The sequence below is a fragment of the Bombina bombina genome, chromosome 3 (assembly GCF_027579735.1).
Source record: "Bombina bombina isolate aBomBom1 chromosome 3, aBomBom1.pri, whole genome shotgun sequence".
Classification (NCBI taxonomy): domain Eukaryota; kingdom Metazoa; phylum Chordata; class Amphibia; order Anura; family Bombinatoridae; genus Bombina; species Bombina bombina.
Genome location: NC_069501.1, coordinates 197,820,427 through 197,840,942, shown reverse-complemented (window position 1 = coordinate 197,840,942; position 20,516 = coordinate 197,820,427). Strand labels below are relative to the sequence as shown.

General features: G+C 41.1%; 1 protein-coding gene across 1 annotated transcript in view; it reads right to left on the bottom strand.

The window, feature by feature from the left end:
• LOC128652276 (Fanconi anemia group B protein) overlaps window positions 1-20,516 on the bottom strand; it is a 167,888-nt gene that overhangs the window by 101,488 nt on the left and 45,884 nt on the right. The window contains exon 2 of the mRNA XM_053705214.1: window positions 8,699-8,854. Within this exon, the coding sequence (XP_053561189.1) occupies window positions 8,699-8,854 (156 nt within the window). The remainder of the gene's footprint in view (window positions 1-8,698; window positions 8,855-20,516) is intronic.

The window sequence follows — 20,516 nt, the reverse complement described above, 5'->3', positions numbered from 1 at the left end:
TTCAAGGGGCCTCCTTTGTTCATCCTGCCTGGACTCTGATCACAAGAGATGCAAGTCTCACAGGTTGTTGATCTGTCTGGGGGTCTCTGACACCACATGGAGTATGGAATCCCTTAAGATGCAAGGTTATCAATCAATATCTTAGAACTCTGTGCATATTTCAGAGCTCTTCAGGCTTGGCCTCTATTAAAAAGAGAACCATAGATTCGTTTTCAGGCAGACAATATCACAACAGTGAAAATAAATAATTGGAATGTTCCTAGGGTATATCCTAAATCTATCCTAAAAAAGACCATCCCTTCTCCCAATGATGGTTAAAAATGTGGGTACTAAAAAAATCTGGGAATAGGAAGAGCTGATGAGCTAGGATATGACTATATATCAAGGGCTGTGTGTGTTATAATAAATAAATTGGGTATTCCTATTTTAAACTAGATTCTCCTATTAGTTAATTCAAAAATTCTTACACCTTCATAAAAAAGTCCCAACTCTTATAACTTTGAATAAAAATATTTTACTAGTTATACACAATATGCTTAAAAATACATAGGGTAAAAAACTTATAGTGCTTCTTGACAGTTTGAGCTATATAAATAATATTTTAAAATATAGATGCTGCAGCCACACAGGCAATGCCAACTGCTTGCTGGAAAACCCTCCTATGAAAGAGGAAATGGGCCTCAAATCAGTCTGAGAACCTCTTTCACAGAAGAACATCAGAAGCACCTTCATTCTTTACCTTCCTCTAGCGGAGGCAGAGACAAGACTGATTACCAGTAAGGTGGAAGGGGTTTTATAGAGATCTTGGTGTTTGGAAACTTTTGCCTCTTCCTGGTGGTCAGGAAGAGTAATTCCCATTTGTAATGGAACATGGACTCTTACCACCTGTATGAAAGGACAAGTTTACTTCTATAATCAAATTTAATTTGTTGTTGAAATCCTTTGTTGAAGCTCTTTCCATGAGAGCTCTGGAGCATGCACGTTTTGAGCACTAGACAGCAGCAGTGTTTGCAAAAATGTAGAACATTTTTTGCAAACTTTATTGCATACACTGCTGCCATATAACTCTTGAATAATATCCACTCTCCTAAAGTTGCTTAGCTTTGCTCTCATAGAAAGGTTAAACAAAGGGTACCAAGAAAACTAAGTCAATTTGGCAACAGAAGAAAATTGAAAAGCTTTTGTTAACATGCTCTATTTGAATCACAAACGTTTGATTTTGACTTGTATGTCCCATTTAAAATGATGTATCAAAAATAACAGGTTTTATTGCCTTGGCATGAATTTCAATAGCATCTACCGTGACACTGCTGAAAGGAAGATGTGGTCAGTGGGAAGGAATGACACCATATGTCATATTAAATTTAAAGGGAAAGGAAAGTCAAAATTAAACTTGTATGATTCAGATAGAGCATGTCATTTTAAGACACTTTTAAATTAATTTCTATTTTTTTTTAATGTGCTTTATTCTCTTGGTATCCCTTGTTGAAAAAGAATAGGCACATATCGTACACTAGTGGGAGTTAGCTGCTAATTGGTGCCTGCACACATTTGTCTCTTGTGATTGGCTAACTAGATGTGCTGAGCTAGCTGCCAGTAGTGCAATGCTGTTCCTTCAGCAATGGATAACAAGAGAATGAAGCAAATTTGATAATAGAAGTACATGGGAAAGTTGTTTAAATTTGTATGTTCTATCCAAATCACAAAATATTTTTTTGGGTTTCCTGTACCTTTAAATTCCATTTCAAAAATTGAGTGAAAAAATTTAATAATGTACCTCTACTGAGCATTAAAATAAAAAGCTTCAGTAAAAAAAGTCTAAAATTACCGTGTTCCTTTACATAATGCTGACAATGTTGTTTACTAAAGGGACATGAAAGACAAAACTTTAAACAACATTACAATTTACGTCCATTATGAAATTGCTTCATTCTCTTGGTATCCTTTGTTTAAAGAGCATGAATGCACTACTGGGAGCTAGCTTAACACATCGGGTGAGCCAATGACAAGGTGCATATACTGTATATGTAGTCACCAATCAGCTTCTAGATCCCAGTAGGACTTTGCTGCTCCTGACCCTACCTAGGTATGCTTTTCAACGAAAGATCAGAGACTTAAATGGACATTCTAGTCAAAATTGAAATGCACATAGATAAATTATATTTTTGAATAGAAACACATTTCTAATATATCTATGCTGCCAAAATGCTTCTAGTAAGATATCACTGTTTTAGTTCAAACTCTTTTCTCTGCACGTTCATGTGAAGCATAGCTAGATATTCTCATTGCACACATTTTAAATACTGCAGCTGCTTAGATATCCAGTGAGGACTGTATCAAGTCAGCAATAATGCAAATATAAGGACTACCAGATGATACACGCACCGTAGGCTCTCTGAAAAGGTGCTGTGTTTAAATGGCTGGTGCAAGTGGCATAATTAAGTAAACTCTTGCAGGGGTTTAAAATTTAGAAGCCAGTAAGAATATTTAGGAGCCAGTCATACTTTTAGGAGTCAGACAGTGGTATTTGTGTATATATATATATATATATATATATATATATATATATATATACAGGGAGTGCAGAATTATTAGGCAAGTTGTATTTTTGAGGATTAATTTTATTATTGAACAACAACCATGTTCTCAATGAACCCAAAAAACTCATTAATATCAAAGCTGAATCGTTTTGGAAGTAGTTTTTAGTTATAGCTATTTTAGGGGGATATCTGTGTGTGCAGGTGACTATTACTGTGCATAATTATTAGGCAACTTAACAAAAAACAAATATATACCCATTTCAATTATTTATTTTTACCAGTGAAACCAATATAACATCTCAACATTCACAAATATACATTTCTGACATTCAAAAACAAAACAAAAAACAAATCAGTGACCAATATAGCCACCTTTCTTTGCAAGGACACTCAAAAGCCTGCCATCCATGGATTCTGTCAGTGTTTTGATCTGTTCACCATCAACATTGCGTGCAGCAGCAACCACAGCCTCCCAGACACTGTTCAGAGAGGTGTACTGTTTTCCCTCCTTGTAAATCTCACATTTGATGATGGACCACAGGTTCTCAATGGGGTTCAGATCAGGTGAACAAGGAGGCCATGTCATTAGATTTTCTTCTTTTATACCCTTTCTTGCCAGCCACGCTGTGGAGTACTTGGACGCGTGTGATGAAGCATTGTCCTGCATGAAAATCATGTTTTTCTTGAAGGATGCAGACTTCTTCCTGTACCACTGCTTGAAGAAGGTGTCTTCCAGAAACTGGCAGTAGGACTGGGAGTTGAGCTTGACTCCATCCTCAACCCGAAAAGGCCCCACAAGCTCATCTTTGATGATACCAGCCCAAACCAGTACTCCACCTCCACCTTGCTGGCGTCTGAGTCGGACTGGAGCTCTCTGCCCTTTACCAATCCAGCCACGGGCCCATCCATCTGGCCCATCAAGACTCACTCTCATTTCATCAGTCCATAAAACCTTAGAAAAATCAGTCTTGAGATATTTCTTGGCCCAGTCTTGACGTTTCAGCTTGTGTGTCTTGTTCAGTGGTGGTCGTCTTTCAGCCTTTCTTACCTTGGCCATGTCTCTGAGTATTGCACACCTTGTGCTTTTGGGCACTCCAGTGATGTTGCAGCTCTGAAATATGGCCAAACTGGTGGCAAGTGGCATCTTGGCAGCTGCACGCTTGACTTTTCTCAGTTCATGGGCAGTTATTTTGCGCCTTGGTTTTTCCACACACTTCTTGCGACCCTGTTGACTATTTTGAATGAAACGCTTGATTGTTCGATGATCACGCTTCAGAAGCTTTGCAATTTTAAGAGTGCTGCATCCCTCTGCAAGATATCTCACTATTTTTTACTTTTCTGAGCGTGTCAAGTGGCCTTTAGGGGGCATATATATATATTGCCACATATTTTGCAGCATCGGCACAGTTGTGGTGTAATTTTTTTGTGTGTCACTGTTGTGTGATAAGAACAATTTTGTCTCCTTTGCTGCTTTAAATTTTGACACAAAGTTCACACTGATACCCTTGTATTGTTTGTTCATTGTGATTAAAGGGACAGTCTAGGCCAAAACAAACTTTCATGATTCAGATAGAGCATGTAATTTTAAACAATTTTCCAATTTACTTTTAGCACCAATTTTGCTTTGTTCTCTTGGTATTCTTAGTTGAAAGCTTAACCTAGGAGGTTCATATGCTAATTTCTTAGACCTTGAAGCCCACCTCTTTCAGATTGCATTTTAACAGTTTTTCACCACTAGAGGTTGTTAGTTCACATATTTCCTAAAGATAACACTGTGCTCATGCACGTGAAGTTATCTGGGAGCAGGCACTGATTGGCTAGACTGCAAGTCTGTCAAAAGAACTGAAAAAAGGGTCAGTTTACAGAGGCTTAGATACAAGATAATCACAGAGGTTAAAAGTATATTATTATAACTGTGTTGGTTATGCAAAACTGGGAAATGGGTAATAAAGGGATTATCTATCTTTAAAACAATACAAATTCTGGTGTAGACTGTCCCTTTAACATGGGGTGGATTTTTAAGTTTTCCTGTTCCTCATTTTTGGTTCGTGGGCTGGCCCTGCTTTTTCTTGTTCCCTGGCCCCTTGATTTGACCTAAACTGTTTTTCGGATTCTGCTTACACCTGCTCCTTTGGTACCTTGCTTGTTAGTGGATCTATAACTTCAACTCTTGACAGATCCCCGACTTCACCTCTGCTATGTTTCATTAACTACTACTGCTAGCCATGGTGATTTGTCTTTTGTTCTCAGGTACACTCTATAATTATTGTTCTATTTGAAGTGTTCCAGATTTTTACAATTGACAATGTGGACTTTACCCAGAAACCTGAGTTAGTCTGTCCATGCTTTTTCTTCACACCACACTGGTAGCTCAGTGCTAGGCTACACTGCCATCCCCAGAGCAATTCTTCTGTCTATATATGCAGTGGGTGCACACCTTGTATCCTATGGTGTGACAGATACAATAGCTGATTGGGGGGCAGACAGTATGGGGTAGCACAAAAGCACACGGTGGAATAAAAAAAAGTGGCCTTTAGGGGGCATTTCAGCACCCCAGCAAGTAAGCTTTAACACACTTGAATCTTAACATTTAAAGGGACATTAAACACTTAATAAATGCCTGATAGTATGATGCACTCAAATAAAAGATTAGTCTGAGAATAATATGCAGATTGCATTTTTTAAAGTTTCATTAGCTGTTGAAATATTAACAAAATAAGTGTAAAGTTTTAGTGCCTAAACAACAATGGGAGCTGCCAAATTTCCTTCTCTACTGTGGCCAATTAGGGACAGTTATAAATAGGTCACAAGAGTGTGCAGCCAATGGCTGTGTGGAATATAACAGTGTTCTGCACTATATTGTGGAGTGCTGCCAAAGTGACTAAAATAAATATAATAATAAGAGCAGGTATTGGCGCACCTCAAGACACATGAGACCACAAATTATTTTACATATTTTAACGTTTTTCCTTAATGCTGCAAAAATTCTAACAGGAAGTGAAAGCTCACAATTTCAGAATGGAATTAAAGGAAAAAGGGGACGAAATAAATAATAAAACTGTATATTGCATACTTGTTTTATATATATATATATATGATTTATCATTTTACATTACCATCTCAAAGTGTTTAATGTCCCTTTAAGTGTTCCGAACCACAGACCTCTGTGTACTAAGGACCTGCTGGTTTGTGATTCTCAAGTTGCTACATGTAGGCACAATGACTAGTTTGGCGATATTTGGCTAATTTTCAGACTAGACGGGGTAAAACAAAAGAATAAAAGGCATTTTAATGGGTATTTTTTATAGAAGAACTGTGGGTGTGCTAAATTCTACAAATCCAGGAAGCAGATCCAAATTATATGCTGACCTGGTTGTCGCAGTGTACAAGGAACATCCCTCCTGCCTTGTAATGCTTTAGTTCTGGTCACCTTACATTGTAACAGCAACTAAACAAAGAAATAAGTGGGCTAAAGGCAAAACCTCTTTAGAGGCCAGAACATTAGATTTAGTATAAAGCAGCACAAAACACATTTCCCTTTTCAGTCAGAGCTACTTTTTCTATAGAACTAATTCACTTTTATAAGTTGGTAGAAATGTTCATTCAATTTGTGTAACAAAGGATAATTCATCTTTCCTGCTGACTTAATTTAACTTTAGCAATACAAGTAAGCAATGATTCTTGAGAGGCTCACACTTCTCAGTAAGAGATTCGTACATTAGGTCAACGACAATTGAGAAACTGCAACGTAAAGCACGTTTTCCTTTCTATGTAAAGATACTAGGATGACAGATTAGTTTTTAATTCAAGTCTGATAAAGAATTCTAAATAAATTTAACAGCAAACGTTTATATCCATATCTCAATATGTACATTTCAAACCAGTCAGCACTACTTTAAAGACTGTGTGAGTGTGCTGCAATAACAGACAGTTGTATATGCGATTTGATTGCTTGAAAAATTGGAAAAAAAAACACACACAGTAAACAGTAATATAATTTCCATTTTATAAAGCATTTTGCTTATTTATTTATGCAAGTATTTTCCTAAGCCTCACAGAATATAATTATATTTTGCCATTTCTGAGGTAAATGTGTGAGCCAAATTATATGTACTAGCTTTTTATATTTACTATATGTTTATCTTTCACACTATACTGCAGCAAAGAGGTGTTGATGTATTTTAACACATTACAGCAATGATGAGGATAAAAGCTTTAATAGAAAGTATTATTTGCAGTTGAAATGGAAGAGGAATTGCATATAAGATTAACACAGAAATCCCTAAAAAATATGTGCAGCTTGCAGAGGCAATTCTAGGAAATATAGGATGGAGGGTCAACATCACGTAACTGTTCACAATGCATGTATTTTACTTTTTTTAAAACCATTGCATTACTGGGGAGAAAAGCAAAATGCAATCTTTTAGTATTTTAATTTACTTTTATTGTTAATACCCTTGCATAATAATATTATAGATAAGGTTTAAAAAAGACAAAAGCCCATAAAGTTCAACCTTTACCATTGACCCAACTTTTTACACTAAAAAAACTGCCATATGAACTGTCAGGTTACCCTTACATAGAAGAAGTGGCAAGGCACAAATATAAGGACCCTTGACACACAAAATACAAAATGTAAACGTCAGCCAAATAAACAAGAATATAAATTGCACTGAATTTCACTGAAATCTGTCCCTATGTAGATTAAAGCTCACTCACTCCTTTATATTTGTTTTAATAAATATTTAATCTGAATTTATATCTATACATATACACACACACATACATACATACACACACATGCATACACACATACACACACACACACATTTTAACATACACATTTTAATATATACACACATACATACATATTAACACACATTTATTAAAAAACAAAATCTGGCTCCTAAGTATATTGGTTGGCTCCTAGAATAAATGTGTTAAGCCCTGAATTACCTTTTCTGCAATGTGCTGTTACCCTGTACCGCACTGGATTTCAGGAAGGGGGAGGAAATTGAAGCGATAGGAACGTAGTAAATATTTACACTGAGATAGAACGGAACAGTGACACCTGCAGGTAGAAATTAAAAGTGCAGGCAATTTTTTTTTAACTACCACAGCAGGTCTTTCTGCAGATATAGCACAGTTTCTGTGATGAGATTGCACAGTGTTCTGCCTTGGGGCTCAAATGAGACACTGAACCTAAAACCCCTTTGTCAGCTGAGCCCAGATGTTTTTGACAATTCAGGGACCAACTTATCCCCTTCTTCAGACAAAAGCAAAATGTATGCTTACCTGATAAATTATTTTCTTTCGGGATGATAGCCCATAAGGCTCCATAACATGTGGGATATAATTCCTGCCACTAGGAGGAGGCCAAGAACCCACACATAAGCTTCAATCCCTTCTAACTCTCCTCAGTTTAAGGTATAGCTGAGCAGAGAAAAGGAAACAGATAGGCAGGAAAGACAAAGCAGGCTCAATAGAGGTGCAAACTTGAACTGTTGCCAGAAAAATTTAAATGAGCAGAGGCCTATGGACTATCATCATCTTGAAAGAAAATAATTATCAGGTAAGCATAAAATTAGCTTTCTTTCTGATGATGAAAGTCCATAGGGCCCCAAAACGTGGTATTAATCCCCAAGCAGATAGTCCATGTAACGGAATGGGTGGGACAATTTTATGGCAGTTCATATTAGTCAAACACTGCAGCTTGAAGGACTTTCCTGTTGAAAGCTGCTTGAGAAGAAGCAAAAAAAAATCAAAGCGGTAACATTTTGAAAACAATTTTCCAATTTACGTCTATTGTTTAATGTGCTTCCTTCTCTTGTGATCCTTTGCTGAAAGGCTTATCTAGGTAAGTTCAGGAGCAGCAAAGAACCTAGGTTCTTGCTGCTGATTGGTGGCTGCATATATATACTGATTGTCATTGGCTCACCCATGTGTTCAGCTAGATACCAGTAGTGCATTGCTGCTCCTTCAACAAATGATACCAAGAGAATGAAGCAAATTTGATAATACAAGTAAACTGGAAAGTTGTTTTAAATTGTTTGTTTTACCTAAATCATGAAAGAAAGTGTTTGGGTTTCATTTCCCTTTAAATACTGAACAAAACAATGAATAATTATTTTATACAAGCACAAACTTTGGTAACTTACTGGATAATTGATTTCTCCGCAGTCTGTTATTTGGAATCTTTGTTGGTCAGCTGACATGTCTGGAATATTGTTAAAAAGCAACAACAATTGGTCTGACCCAGTGCCAATGAAATCATCCACTAGAATGGACCTCACATGATGCCAGGTTGCCGCTATCTGTAACACAGACATATTGAGTTTGTTGCATAGTATAAGCTTTCATAGTTTATATAAACATGTTATGAACTCTGTTCCATTTTCTATTAAGAAGATATCACTGTAAAAGTAAACAAGGTCAGCTGTTTTAAACCTTTATAACACATATTTAACCACAATTTGTATTGCCATACAGAAGATTCATAAAGTTGAAATAAGCATACCATTTTTGTTTCATGGTTTTATGCAATCAAGCTACAGTGTATAAAAAGGAAAGAGAAAATGATAAGGGACTGGAAATTCTTGGAAGCCAGTAGCAACTGCTTTTAGAATCTTATCCTAGCACCCCTAACAGGCCCGATTGTATTTCTCTTCCTGGGCTGGTCAGCTGCTCACTCACTGAGTGACAGGTTGGGAAATACTTAGAGTATGGCTGGTAATCAGCATTTTAGGACTGGAGCTGAGAAACAATAAAGTTCATTACAGGGAAAGCACCTAGTAAAGTGTATTTATCTGTGGGAAGGCATCATGGAGCCATGTGCAAGATATACAGCCACAGTGAAATATCACAAGGAAAATATGCCATGATGAAATGTGCCAGGTAAAGTTTTTATACTCAAGTGCACTAATGGTAGCTAGCTGAACACATCAGGTGAACCAATGAAAAACAAAATGTATGCTTACCTGATAAATTTCTTTATTTCTTGACACGGTGAGTCCACGGATCATCTAATTACTATTGGGGATATCACTCCTGGCCAGCAGGAGGAGGCAAAGAGCACCACAGCAAATCTGTTAAATATCACCTCCCTTCCCTCCCACCCCAGTCATTCGACCGAAGTAAAAATAGAGAAAGGAAGTAACAAGGTGCCTGAGGTTTATAAAATGTCAAAAACCTGTCTTGAAAAAACAGGGCGGCCCGTGGACTCACCGTTTTAAGAAATAAATTTATCAGGTAAGCATAAATTTTGTTTTCTTTCTAATGACACGGTGAGTCCACGGATCATCTAATTACTATTGGGAATCAATACCCAAGCAAGAGGACACAGATAAGGGAGGGACAAGACAGGGAACCTAAACAGAAGGCACCACTGCTTGAAGAACCTTTCTCCCAAAAGAAGCCTCAGCTGAGGCAAATTAAAAACCAAGTTGCAGCCTTGCAAATCTGTTCCACAGAAGCTTCATTTTTGAATGCCCAGGAAGAGGAAACACCCCTCGTAGAATGAGCCATGATCCTCTCAGGAGGCTGCTGTCCAGCAGTTTCCTAGGGGAAACAAATGATACTCTTCAGCCACAAAGAAAGAGAAGTAGTCGTAGCTTTCTGACCCTTACGTTTCCCAGAGAAAACTACAAACAGAGCAGAAGACTGGCGAAAATCCTTATTCGCCTGTAGATAGTATTTCAATACACGCACCATATCTAGGCTGTGCAGCAGACGTTCCTTATGAGAAGATGGGTTAGGACACAAAGAAGGAACAACAATTTCTTGATTAATGTTCCTATCCGAAACCACTTTAGGGAGAAACCCTAACTTAGTATGCAGAACTACCTTATCCGAATAAAAAATAAGGTAAGGAGATTCAAACTGCAATGCTGAGAGCTCTGAGACTCTACGAGCAGAAGAAATTGCAACAAGAAACAAAAGTTTCCAAGATAACAACTTAATATCTAAGGAATGCATAGGCGCAAACGGAGCCTGCTGAAGAACTTTAAGAACAAGGTTAAGACTCCAGGGAGGAGTAACAGGTTTGAACACAGGCCTGATTCTGACCAAGGCCTGACAGAACGATTGCACGTCTGGTACATCCGCCAGACGTTTATGTAACAAAATAGACAAGGCAGATATTTGACCTTTCAAGGAACTTGCCGATAAACCCTTCTCCAAACCCTCTTTGAGAACTAGCCTCACACCAATACAGATATTTACACCATATCTTGTAGTAAATCTTCCTGGTAACAGGCTTACAAGCCTGAATCATGGTCTCAATGACCGACTCAGAAAATCCCCACTAAGATAAGATTAAGCGTTCAATCTCCAAGCAGTCAGTTTCAGAGAAACGAGATTTTGATGAAGGAAGAGCTCCTGAAGTAGAAGATCTTTTCTCAGTGGGAGTCTCCAAGGTTGGAAGGATGACATCTCCACTAGGTCTGCATACCATATCCTGCGAGGCTACGCCGGTGTAATGAGGATCACCGACGCCCTCTCCTGCTTGATTCGAGCAATGACCCGAGGAAGGAGAGCGAACGGAGGAAATAGGTATGCTAGACTGAAATTCCAAGGAACCGCCAGAGCATCTATCAGTACAGTCTGAGGATCCCTCGACCCGTACCTCGGGAGCTTGGCATTCTGACGAGATGCCATGAGATCCAGTTCCTGGCTGTCCCCTTTTGAGAATCAAGCTGGAAAACACTTCCGGATGGAGTTCTCACTCCCCCGGGTAAAAAATGTCTGTCTGCTCAGAAAATCCGCTTCCCAATTGTCCACTCCTGGAATGTGGATCGCAGATAGACAGCAGTTGTGGGTCTCCGCCCACTGAATAATCTTGGCTACCTCTGTCATGGCCACGGAACTCTGAGTTCCTCCCTGATGGTTGATGTAAGCCACTGAAGTTATGTTGTCCGATTGGAATCTGATAAACCGGGCTGAAGCTAACTGAGGCCAGGCCAGAAGAGCATTGAAGATTTCCCTCAGCTCTAGAATGTTTATGGGGAGAACAGACTCCTCCAGAGTCCATGTCCCCTGAGCTTATAGTGAGCCCCAGACTGCTCCCCATCCCAGTAGGCTGGCGTCCGTTGTCACAATCACCCAGGTGGGTCTGCAGAAGCAGGTTCCCTGGGAGAGATGTTCCTGAGACAACCTCCAAAGAATAGAATCTCTTGTCACCTGATCCAGATGTAATCGCGGAGACAGATCCGCATAATCCCCGTTCCATTGTCTGAGCATGCATAACTGCAGAGGTCTGAGGTGGAAATGAGCAAATGGAATGATGTCCATGGCAGCTACCATCAGATCGATCACCTCCATACATTGAGCCACTGACGGACGAGGAGAGGACTAAAGAGCCAGAAAAGAATCAAAGATCTTTGATTTTCTGACCTCTGTCAGAAATATTTTCATCGATAGGGAATCTATTATGGTTCCCAAGAACACTACCCTTGTAGCTGGAATTAAGGAACTCTTAACCAAATTCACCTTCCATCCGTGAGAACGCAGGAAGGATAACAACATCTCTGTGTGGGAGTTCGCTTGTTGAAAGGATGGCGCCTGAACCAGAATGTCGTCCAGATAAGGCGCCACTGCAATGCCCGCAACCGGAGCACCGCCAACAGGGATCCAAGGACCTTTGAAAAAATTCTGGGAGCTGTGGCAAGGCCGAATGGAAGAGCCACAAACTGGAAGTGTTTGTCTAGAAATGCGAACCTCAGGAACTTGTGATGATCCCTGTGGATGGGGTACGCATCTTTTAAATCTACTGTTGTCATGAATTGACCCTCTTGAACCAAGGAAAAATGGAACGAATAGTTTCCATCTTGAAGGACGGTACTCTGAGGAACTTATTTAGACCTTTAATATCTAGAATTGGTCTGAAAGTTCCCTCTTTTTGGGAACCACAAACATATTGGAGTAAAACCCCACACCTCTCTAGTTTGCATCCCTGGGAAACAATGTCCACCACCCAGGGAGACTGAACATCCTGAACCCAAGCCTGAACGAAGAAGGAAAGTCTGCCCCCCACAAGATCCGGTCCCGGATCGGGGGCAGACTCTTCATGCTGACTTGAGTCATTAGCGGGCTTCTTAGATTGCTTTCCCTTGTTCCACGACTGGTTGGACCTCCAAGAAAGCTTGGACTGTTCCTGCTTGGTAGAGGGAGAGGAAGGCTTATCCTTGAAGTTTCGAAAAAAAATTGACGTCCTTTCTGCTTATTCCTCTTATCCTGAGGGAGGAAATGACCCTTTCCTCCCGTAATGTCGGAAATAATTTCAGCCAAGCCCAGCCCAAACAAGGTCTTACCCTTGTAGGGAATCGCCAAAAGCTTATACTTAGACGAAACATCCGCAGACCAGGATTTCAACCATAAGGCTCTGCGGGCCAGTACTGCAAACTCAGAAATCTTTGCTCCCTGCTTAATAACCTGTAGGGAAGCATCCATAATAAAAGAATTGGCCAACTTAAGGGCCTTGATCCTATCTTGGATCTCGTCTAGGGGAGTGTCTGTCTGAATAGAATCAGACAACGCATCAAACCAGTATGCTGCCGCACTAGTGACGGTAGCAATACACACTGCAGGTTGCCATTGTAAACCCTGGTAAACATACATTTTTTGAGCAATCCCTCCAACTTCTTATCTATAGGATTCTTAAATGAACAACTATCTTCTATGGGAATAGTGGTTCTCTTTGCCAAGGTGGAAATTGCCCCTTCCACCTTTGGGACCGTCTGCCAAGACTCCTTGATAGAGTCAGCAATAGGAAACATCTTTTAAAAAATAGGGGATGGAGAAAAAGGAATACCCGGTCTCTCCCATTCCTTAGCAATAATCTCTGTAGACCTATCTGGTACAGGGAAAACCTCCACCATGGAAGGTACATCAAAAACAGAATTTATGCTTACCTGATAAATTACTTTCTCCAACGGTGTGTCCGGTCCACGGCGTCATCCATTACTTGTGGGATATTCTCCTCCCCTACAGGGAAAGGCAAGGAGAGCACACAGCAAGAGCTGTCCATATAGCTCCCCCTCTGGCTCCGCCCCCCAGTCATTCGACCGACGGTTAGGAGAAAAAGGAGAAACTATAGGGTGCCGTGGTGACTGTAGTGTATAAAGAAAAAGAAAAATTTTTCAAACCTGATTAAAAAACCAGGGCGGGCCGTGGACCGGACACACCGTTGGAGAAAGTAATTTATCAGGTAAGCATAAATTCTGTTTTCTCCAACATTGGTGTGTCCGGTCCACGGCGTCATCCATTACTTGTGGGAACCAATACCAAAGCTTTAGGACACGGATGAAGGGAGGGAGCAAATCAGGTTACCTAAACAGAAGGCACCACGGCTTGCAAAACCTTTCTCCCAAAAACAGCCTCCGAAGAAGCAAAAATATCAAATTTGTAAAATTTGGCAAAAGTGTGCAGAGAAGACCAAGTCGCTGCCTTACATATCTGATTAACAGAAGCCTCGTTCTTGAAGGCCCATGTGGAAGCCACAGCCCTAGTGGAGTGAGCTGTGATTCGTTCAGGAGGCTGCCGTCCGGCAGTCTCATAAGCCAATCGGATAATGCTTTTCAGCCAGAAAGAAAGAGAGGTAGCAATAGCTTTTTGTCCTCTCCTCTTACCAGAGTAAACGACAAACAAGGATGAGGTTTGTCTAAAATTCTTTGTTGCTTCTAAATAGAACTTTAAAGCACGGACTACATCTAAATTGTGTAACAAACGTTCCTTCTTTGAAACTGAATTCGGGCACAGAGAAGGAACAACTATTTCCTGGTTAATATTCTTGTTGGAAACAACTTTTGGAAGAAAACCAGGCTTGGTACGCAAAATAACCTTATCTGAATGGAACACCAGATAGGGTGGATCACACTGCAAAGCAGATAATTCAGAAACTCTTCTAGCAGAAGAAATAGCAACCAAAAACAGAACTTTCCAAGATAGCAACTTGATATCTATGGAATGTAAGGGTTCAAACGGAACCCCCTGAAGAACTGAAAGAACTAAATTTAGACTCCAAGGAGGAGTCAAGGGTCTGTAAACAGGTTTGATTCTGACCAAAGCCTGTACAAAAGCTTGTACCTCTGGCACAGCTGCCAGTCATTTGTATAACAAGACAGATAAAGCAGAAATCTGTCCTTTTAGAGAACTCGCTGACAATCCCTTATCCAAACCTTCTTGGAGAAAGGAGAGGATCTTAGGAATTTTAATCTTACTCCAGGAGAATCCCTTGGATTCACACCAACAGATATATCTTTTCCATATTTTATGGTAAATCTTTCTAGACACAGGTTTTCTGGCTTGGACCAGAGTATCTATCACTGAATCTGAAAACCCACGCTTGGATAAAATCAAACGTTCAATTTCCAAGCAGTCAGCTGCAGAGAAATTAGATTTGGATGTTCGAATGGACCTTGTACTAGAAGATCCTGTCTCAAAGGTAGCTTCCATGGTGGAGCCGATGACATATTCACCAGGTCTGTATACCAAGTCCTGCGCGGCCACGCAGGAGCTATCAGAATCACTGAGGCCTTCTCCTGTTTGATCCTGGCTACAAGCCTGGGAAGGAGAGGGAACGGTGGAAACGCATAAGCTAGGTTGAACGACCAAGGCGCCACTAATGCATCCACTAGAGTGGCCTTGGGATCCCTGGATCTGGACCCGTAGCAAGGAACCTTGAAGTTCTGATGAGACGCCATCAGATCCATGTCTGGAATGCCCCATAATTAAGTCAACTGGGCAAACACCACCGGGTGGAGTTCCCACTCCCCCGGATAGAAAATCTGACGACTCAGAGATAATCCGCCTCCCAGTTGTCTACTCCTGGGATGTGGATTGCAGATAGGTGGCAGGAGTGATCCTCCGCCCATTTGATGATCTTGGATACCTCTCTCATCGCCAAGGAACTCCTTGTTCCTCCCTGATGGTTGATGTAAGCTACAGTCGTCATGTTATCTGACTGGAATCTTATGTATCCGGCCTTCGCTAGATGAGGCCAAGCCCGGAGAGCATTGAATATCGCTCTCAGTTCCAGGATGTTGATCGGGAGAAGAGACTCTTCCCGAGACCATAAACCCTGAGTTTTCAGGGAATCCCAGACCGCGCCCCAGCCTGATAGACTGGCGTCGGTCGTGACAATGACCCACTTTGGTCTGCAGAAACTCATTCCCTGAGACAGGTGATCCTGTCTACTGGAGCATGCACAGTTGTAATGGTCTTAGAAGAATTCGAGCAAAAGGAACTATGTCCATTGCTGCAACCATCAACCCTACTACTTCCATGCACTGAGCTATGGAAGGCTGCAGAATAGAGAGAAGAACTTGACAAGCGTTTAGAAGCTTTGACTTTCTGACTTCTGTCAGGAAGATCTTCATTTCAAAAGAATCTATTATTGTTCCCAAAAAGGGAACTCTTGTCGACGGAGACAGGGAACTCTTTTCTACGTTCACCTTCCACCCGTGAGATCTGAGAAAGGCTAGAACAATGTCTGTATGAGCCTTTGCCTTGGAAAGAGACGACGCTTGAATTAGAATGTCGTCCAGCTAAGGTGCCACTGCAATGCCCCTTGGTCTTAGAACCGCCAGAAGGGACCCGAGCACCTTTGTGAAAATTCTGGGAGCAGTGGCTAGTCCGAATGGGAGAGCCACGAACTGATAATGTTTGTCCAGAAAGGCGAACCTTAGGAACTGATGATGATCTTTGTGGATAGGAATATGTAGATACGCATCCTTTAAATCCACGGTAGTCATATATTGACCCTCCTGGATTGTAGGTAAAATTGTTCGAATGGTTTCCATATTGAACGATGGAACTCTGAGAAATTTGTTTAGAATTTTTAAATCCAGAATTGGTCTGAAAGTTCCCTCTTCTTTGGGAACTACAAACAGATTTGAGTAAAAACCCCTGATCTTGTTCCACAGTTGGAACTGGGTGTATCACTCCCATCTTTAACAGGTCTTCTACACAATGTAAGAATGCCTGTCTACTTATTTGGTTTGAAGATAGGTGAGAAATGTGGAACCTTCCCCTTGGGGGTAGTTCCTTGAATTCTAGAAGATAACCCTGAGAGACTATTTCTAGTGTCCAGGGATCCTGAACATCTCTTGCCCAAGCCTGAGCAAAGAGAGAGAGTCTGTCCCCTACTAGATCCGGTCCCGGATCGGGGGCTACCCCTTCATGCTGTCTTGGTAGCAGCAGCAGGCTTCTTGGCCTGTTTACCCTTATTCCAGCCTTGCATTGGTTTCCAAGCTGGTTTAGTCTGGGAAGCGTTACCCTCTTGTCTAGAGGCTGCCGAGTTAGAAGCCGGTCCGTTCCTGAAATTGCGAAAGGAACGAAAATTGGACTTATTCTTAGCCTTGAAAGGCCTATCCTGTGGGAGGGCATGGCCCTTTCCCCCAGTGATGTCTGAAATAATTTCTTTCAATTCTGGCCCAAAAAGGGTCTTACCTTTGAAAGGGGTATTAAGCAATTTTGTCTTGGAAGATACATCCGCCGACCAAGACTTTAGCCAGAGCGCTCTGCGCGCCACAATTGCAAACCCTGAATTTTTCGCCGCTAATCTCGCTAACTGCAAAGCGGCGTCTAAAATAAAGGAATTAGCTAATTTAAGTGCGTGAATTCTGTCCATGACTTCCTCATACGTAGTCTCCCTACTGAGTGACTTTTCCAGTTCCTCGAACCAGAACCGCGCCGCTGTAGTGACAGGAATAATGCACGAAATAGGTTGAAGGAGGTAACCTTGCTGTACAAAAATCTTTTTAAGCAAACCCTCCAATTTTTTATCCATAGGATCTTTGAAAGCACAATTGTCCTCAATGGGAATGGTCGTGCGTTTGGCTAGTGTAGAAACCGCCCCCTCGACCTTAGGGACTGTTTGCCATATGTCCTTCCTGGGGTCGACCATAGGGAACAATTTCTTAAATATAGGAGGAGGGACAAAAGGTATGCCTGGCTTCTCCCACTCCTTATTCACTATGTCCGCCACCCGTTTAGGTATCGGAAAGGCATCAGGGTGCACCGGGACCTCTAGGAACTTGTCTATCTTGCACAAGTTTTCTGGGATGACCAGATTGTCACAATCATCCACAGTAGATAGCACCACCTTAAGTAATGCGCGGAGAGGCTCTGATTTAAATTTAAATGTCACAACATCAGGTTCTGCCTGCTGAGAAATTCTTCCTGTATCAGAAATTTCTCCATCTGAGAAACCCTCCCTCACTGCCACTTCAGACTGGTGTGAGGGTATGACAGAAAAATTATCATCAGCGCCCTCCTGCTCTACAGTGTTTAAAACAGAGCAATCGCGCTTTCTCTGAAATGCTGGCACTTTGGATAAAATATTAGCTATGGAGTTATCCATTACTGCCGTCAATTGTTGCATAGTAACAAGCATTGGCGCGCTAGAAGTACTAGGGGTCGCCTGCGCGGGCATAACTGGTATAGACACAGAAGGAGAAGATGTAGAACTATCTCTACTTCCTTCATCTGAGGAATCATCCTGGGCAACCTTACTATTTGTGACAATACTGTCCTTACTGTGTTTGGACGCTATGGCACAATTATCACATATATTTGAAGGGGGAACCACATTGGCTTCCATACATACAGAACATGATCTATCAGAAGGTACAGACATGTTAAACAGGCTTAAACTGGTTAATAAAGTACAAAAAACGTTTTAAAACAAAACCGTTACTGTCTCTTTAAATGTTAAACAGGGCACACTTTATTACTGAATATGTGAAAAACTATGAAGGAATTATCCAATCTTTACCAAATTTTCACCACAGTGTCTTAATGCATTCAAAGTATTGCACCCCAATTTTCAAGCTGTTAACCCTTAAAATGTGGAAACCGGAGCCGTTTGCAATTTTAACCCCACTACAGTCCCAGCCACAGCCTTTGTTGTGACTTCAACTATCCCAGGGGGATATTTCAAGCCTTCTAGGAACTTTTTCAGTGGACACCAGACCCTCTCACATGCATCTGCATGCACTGTACTTAAAAGAAACTGTGCAATAATGGCGCGAAAATGAGGCTCTGCCTAATACAGTGAAAGGCCCTTCCTGACTGGGAAGGTGTCTTAACTAGTGCCTGGCGATAAAAAACGTTCCCCAAATAATAAAAGTGTGAAATCCACTTCAAACTTTAAATAAATACTTAAATAAACAATCGATTTAGCCCTTAAGAGTGTCCACCAGTTAATAGCCCATAATAAGCCCTTTATTCTTTCTAAGTCTAAGAAGATGGCTTACCGATCCCCATGAGGGAAAAATGACAGCCTTCCAGCATTACACAGTCTTGTTAGAAAATGGCTAGTCATACCTTGAGCAGAAAAGTCTGCAAACTGTTCCCCCCAACTGAAGTTCTCTCATCTCAACATTCCTGTGTGGGAACAGCAATCGATTTTAGTTACTGCTGCTAAAATCATACTCCTCTTTTAAACAGAACTCTTCATCTCTTTCTGTTTCAGAGTAAATAGTACATACCAGCACTATTTTAAAATAACAAACTCTTGATAGAAGAAATAAAAAACTACAACTAACACCACAAACTCCTCACCATCCCCGTGGAGATGCTACTTGTTCAGAGCGGCAAGGAGAATGACTGGGGGGCGGAGCCAGAGGGGGAGCTATATGGACAGCTCTTGCTGTGTGCTCTCCTTGCCTTTCCCTGTAGGGGAGGAGAATATCCCACAAGTAATGGATGACGCCGTGGACCGGACACACCAATGTTGGAGAAATACTTGTTTAGCTTGCTAGACTTCTTAGGATTGACTACGACCGTAGTGTTGGAGTCGTCCAAGGTAGCCAAAACCTCCTTAAGTAACAACAGAGGTGTTCTAGCTTAAACCTGAAGGATACAACATCAGCATCAGAAGAAGGAATTACACTGTCACTCTCACCCTCAGATGCTACCGAAGTATCTTCCTCCTCAGACTTCTGGGAGGGAGCATTCGTAATAGCCACGACTGCGCTTCCTCTTGCGCTTTCCCTGCAGCATGGGAAAAGCAGACAACGCATCAGATACCGCAGATGACATGAGGGTAGCGATATCTTGCAACGTAACTCCAGGCGGAGCTAGAGAGGAAGCTCAGGGCACTGCATGTGTGGACGATAAAATTTGGGACACTTGAGGAGAAAGCTGGGCATATCTTGAACATTGTCAGTAGACTCCTGAACAGCATCTGCCCTAGACAATGTTGGCTCAGAATCAAAAAGTATATCCCTGTAATTCAATGTTCTCTCATGAGGAACAGAAAGGGATTGATGGTTCCACGTTAGCATCAAAACATTAAAGTACAAGTAACATTTTGCAAAGCCTCCTGGTCCATCTTTACCCAGAATTGAACAAATTAGAAATAAAAGTACTTAATTTTTAATCAAAAGTTCACACACAAAAAAACATTACTGTCCCTTTAAATATAAAAGGAAACTGCTTTATTTTTACAGCAAAAATATGAGAAAATATTTAACAAACACCCGGACAGCCTCTACACCTCAGCTCCTCAGCTTAGCCTTGCTGAGGTGCCTACCTGCCCTGCTGGATTCCGGACTCAATCCAGGGTGCTGCACCGAATGTCCGTCGAGCGTAACACACAAAACTGGAACCGCAACCAAATTCTTCCCTTCCGGAACACAGGAAGTGAAGAGAAAGTAGAAAACACACCACCTCTAGACATACTGACTGAGCCTATCTCCTCGTCCCCAGTGCCTGCAACCACTGCCTTAGATAAGCCCCTTAACTTGTTAGGGCCCATATATTTAGTGTCCCATTGAAATAAATATTAAAGTGCCATCTTTTTCCTGTATACGGCTAAGAAAAAAAAATAGCACTTACCTCAATGAATTCTGCCATGCTGCAGGGCAGCTCACTAGGTTTGAGAGGCATCCTCCCTCATGGACCTGTGGAAAAAAGATAAAGACTGAGTAATCTTACTCAGGCTTTCAATATTAGGGCAGCATTAACTACATGGGA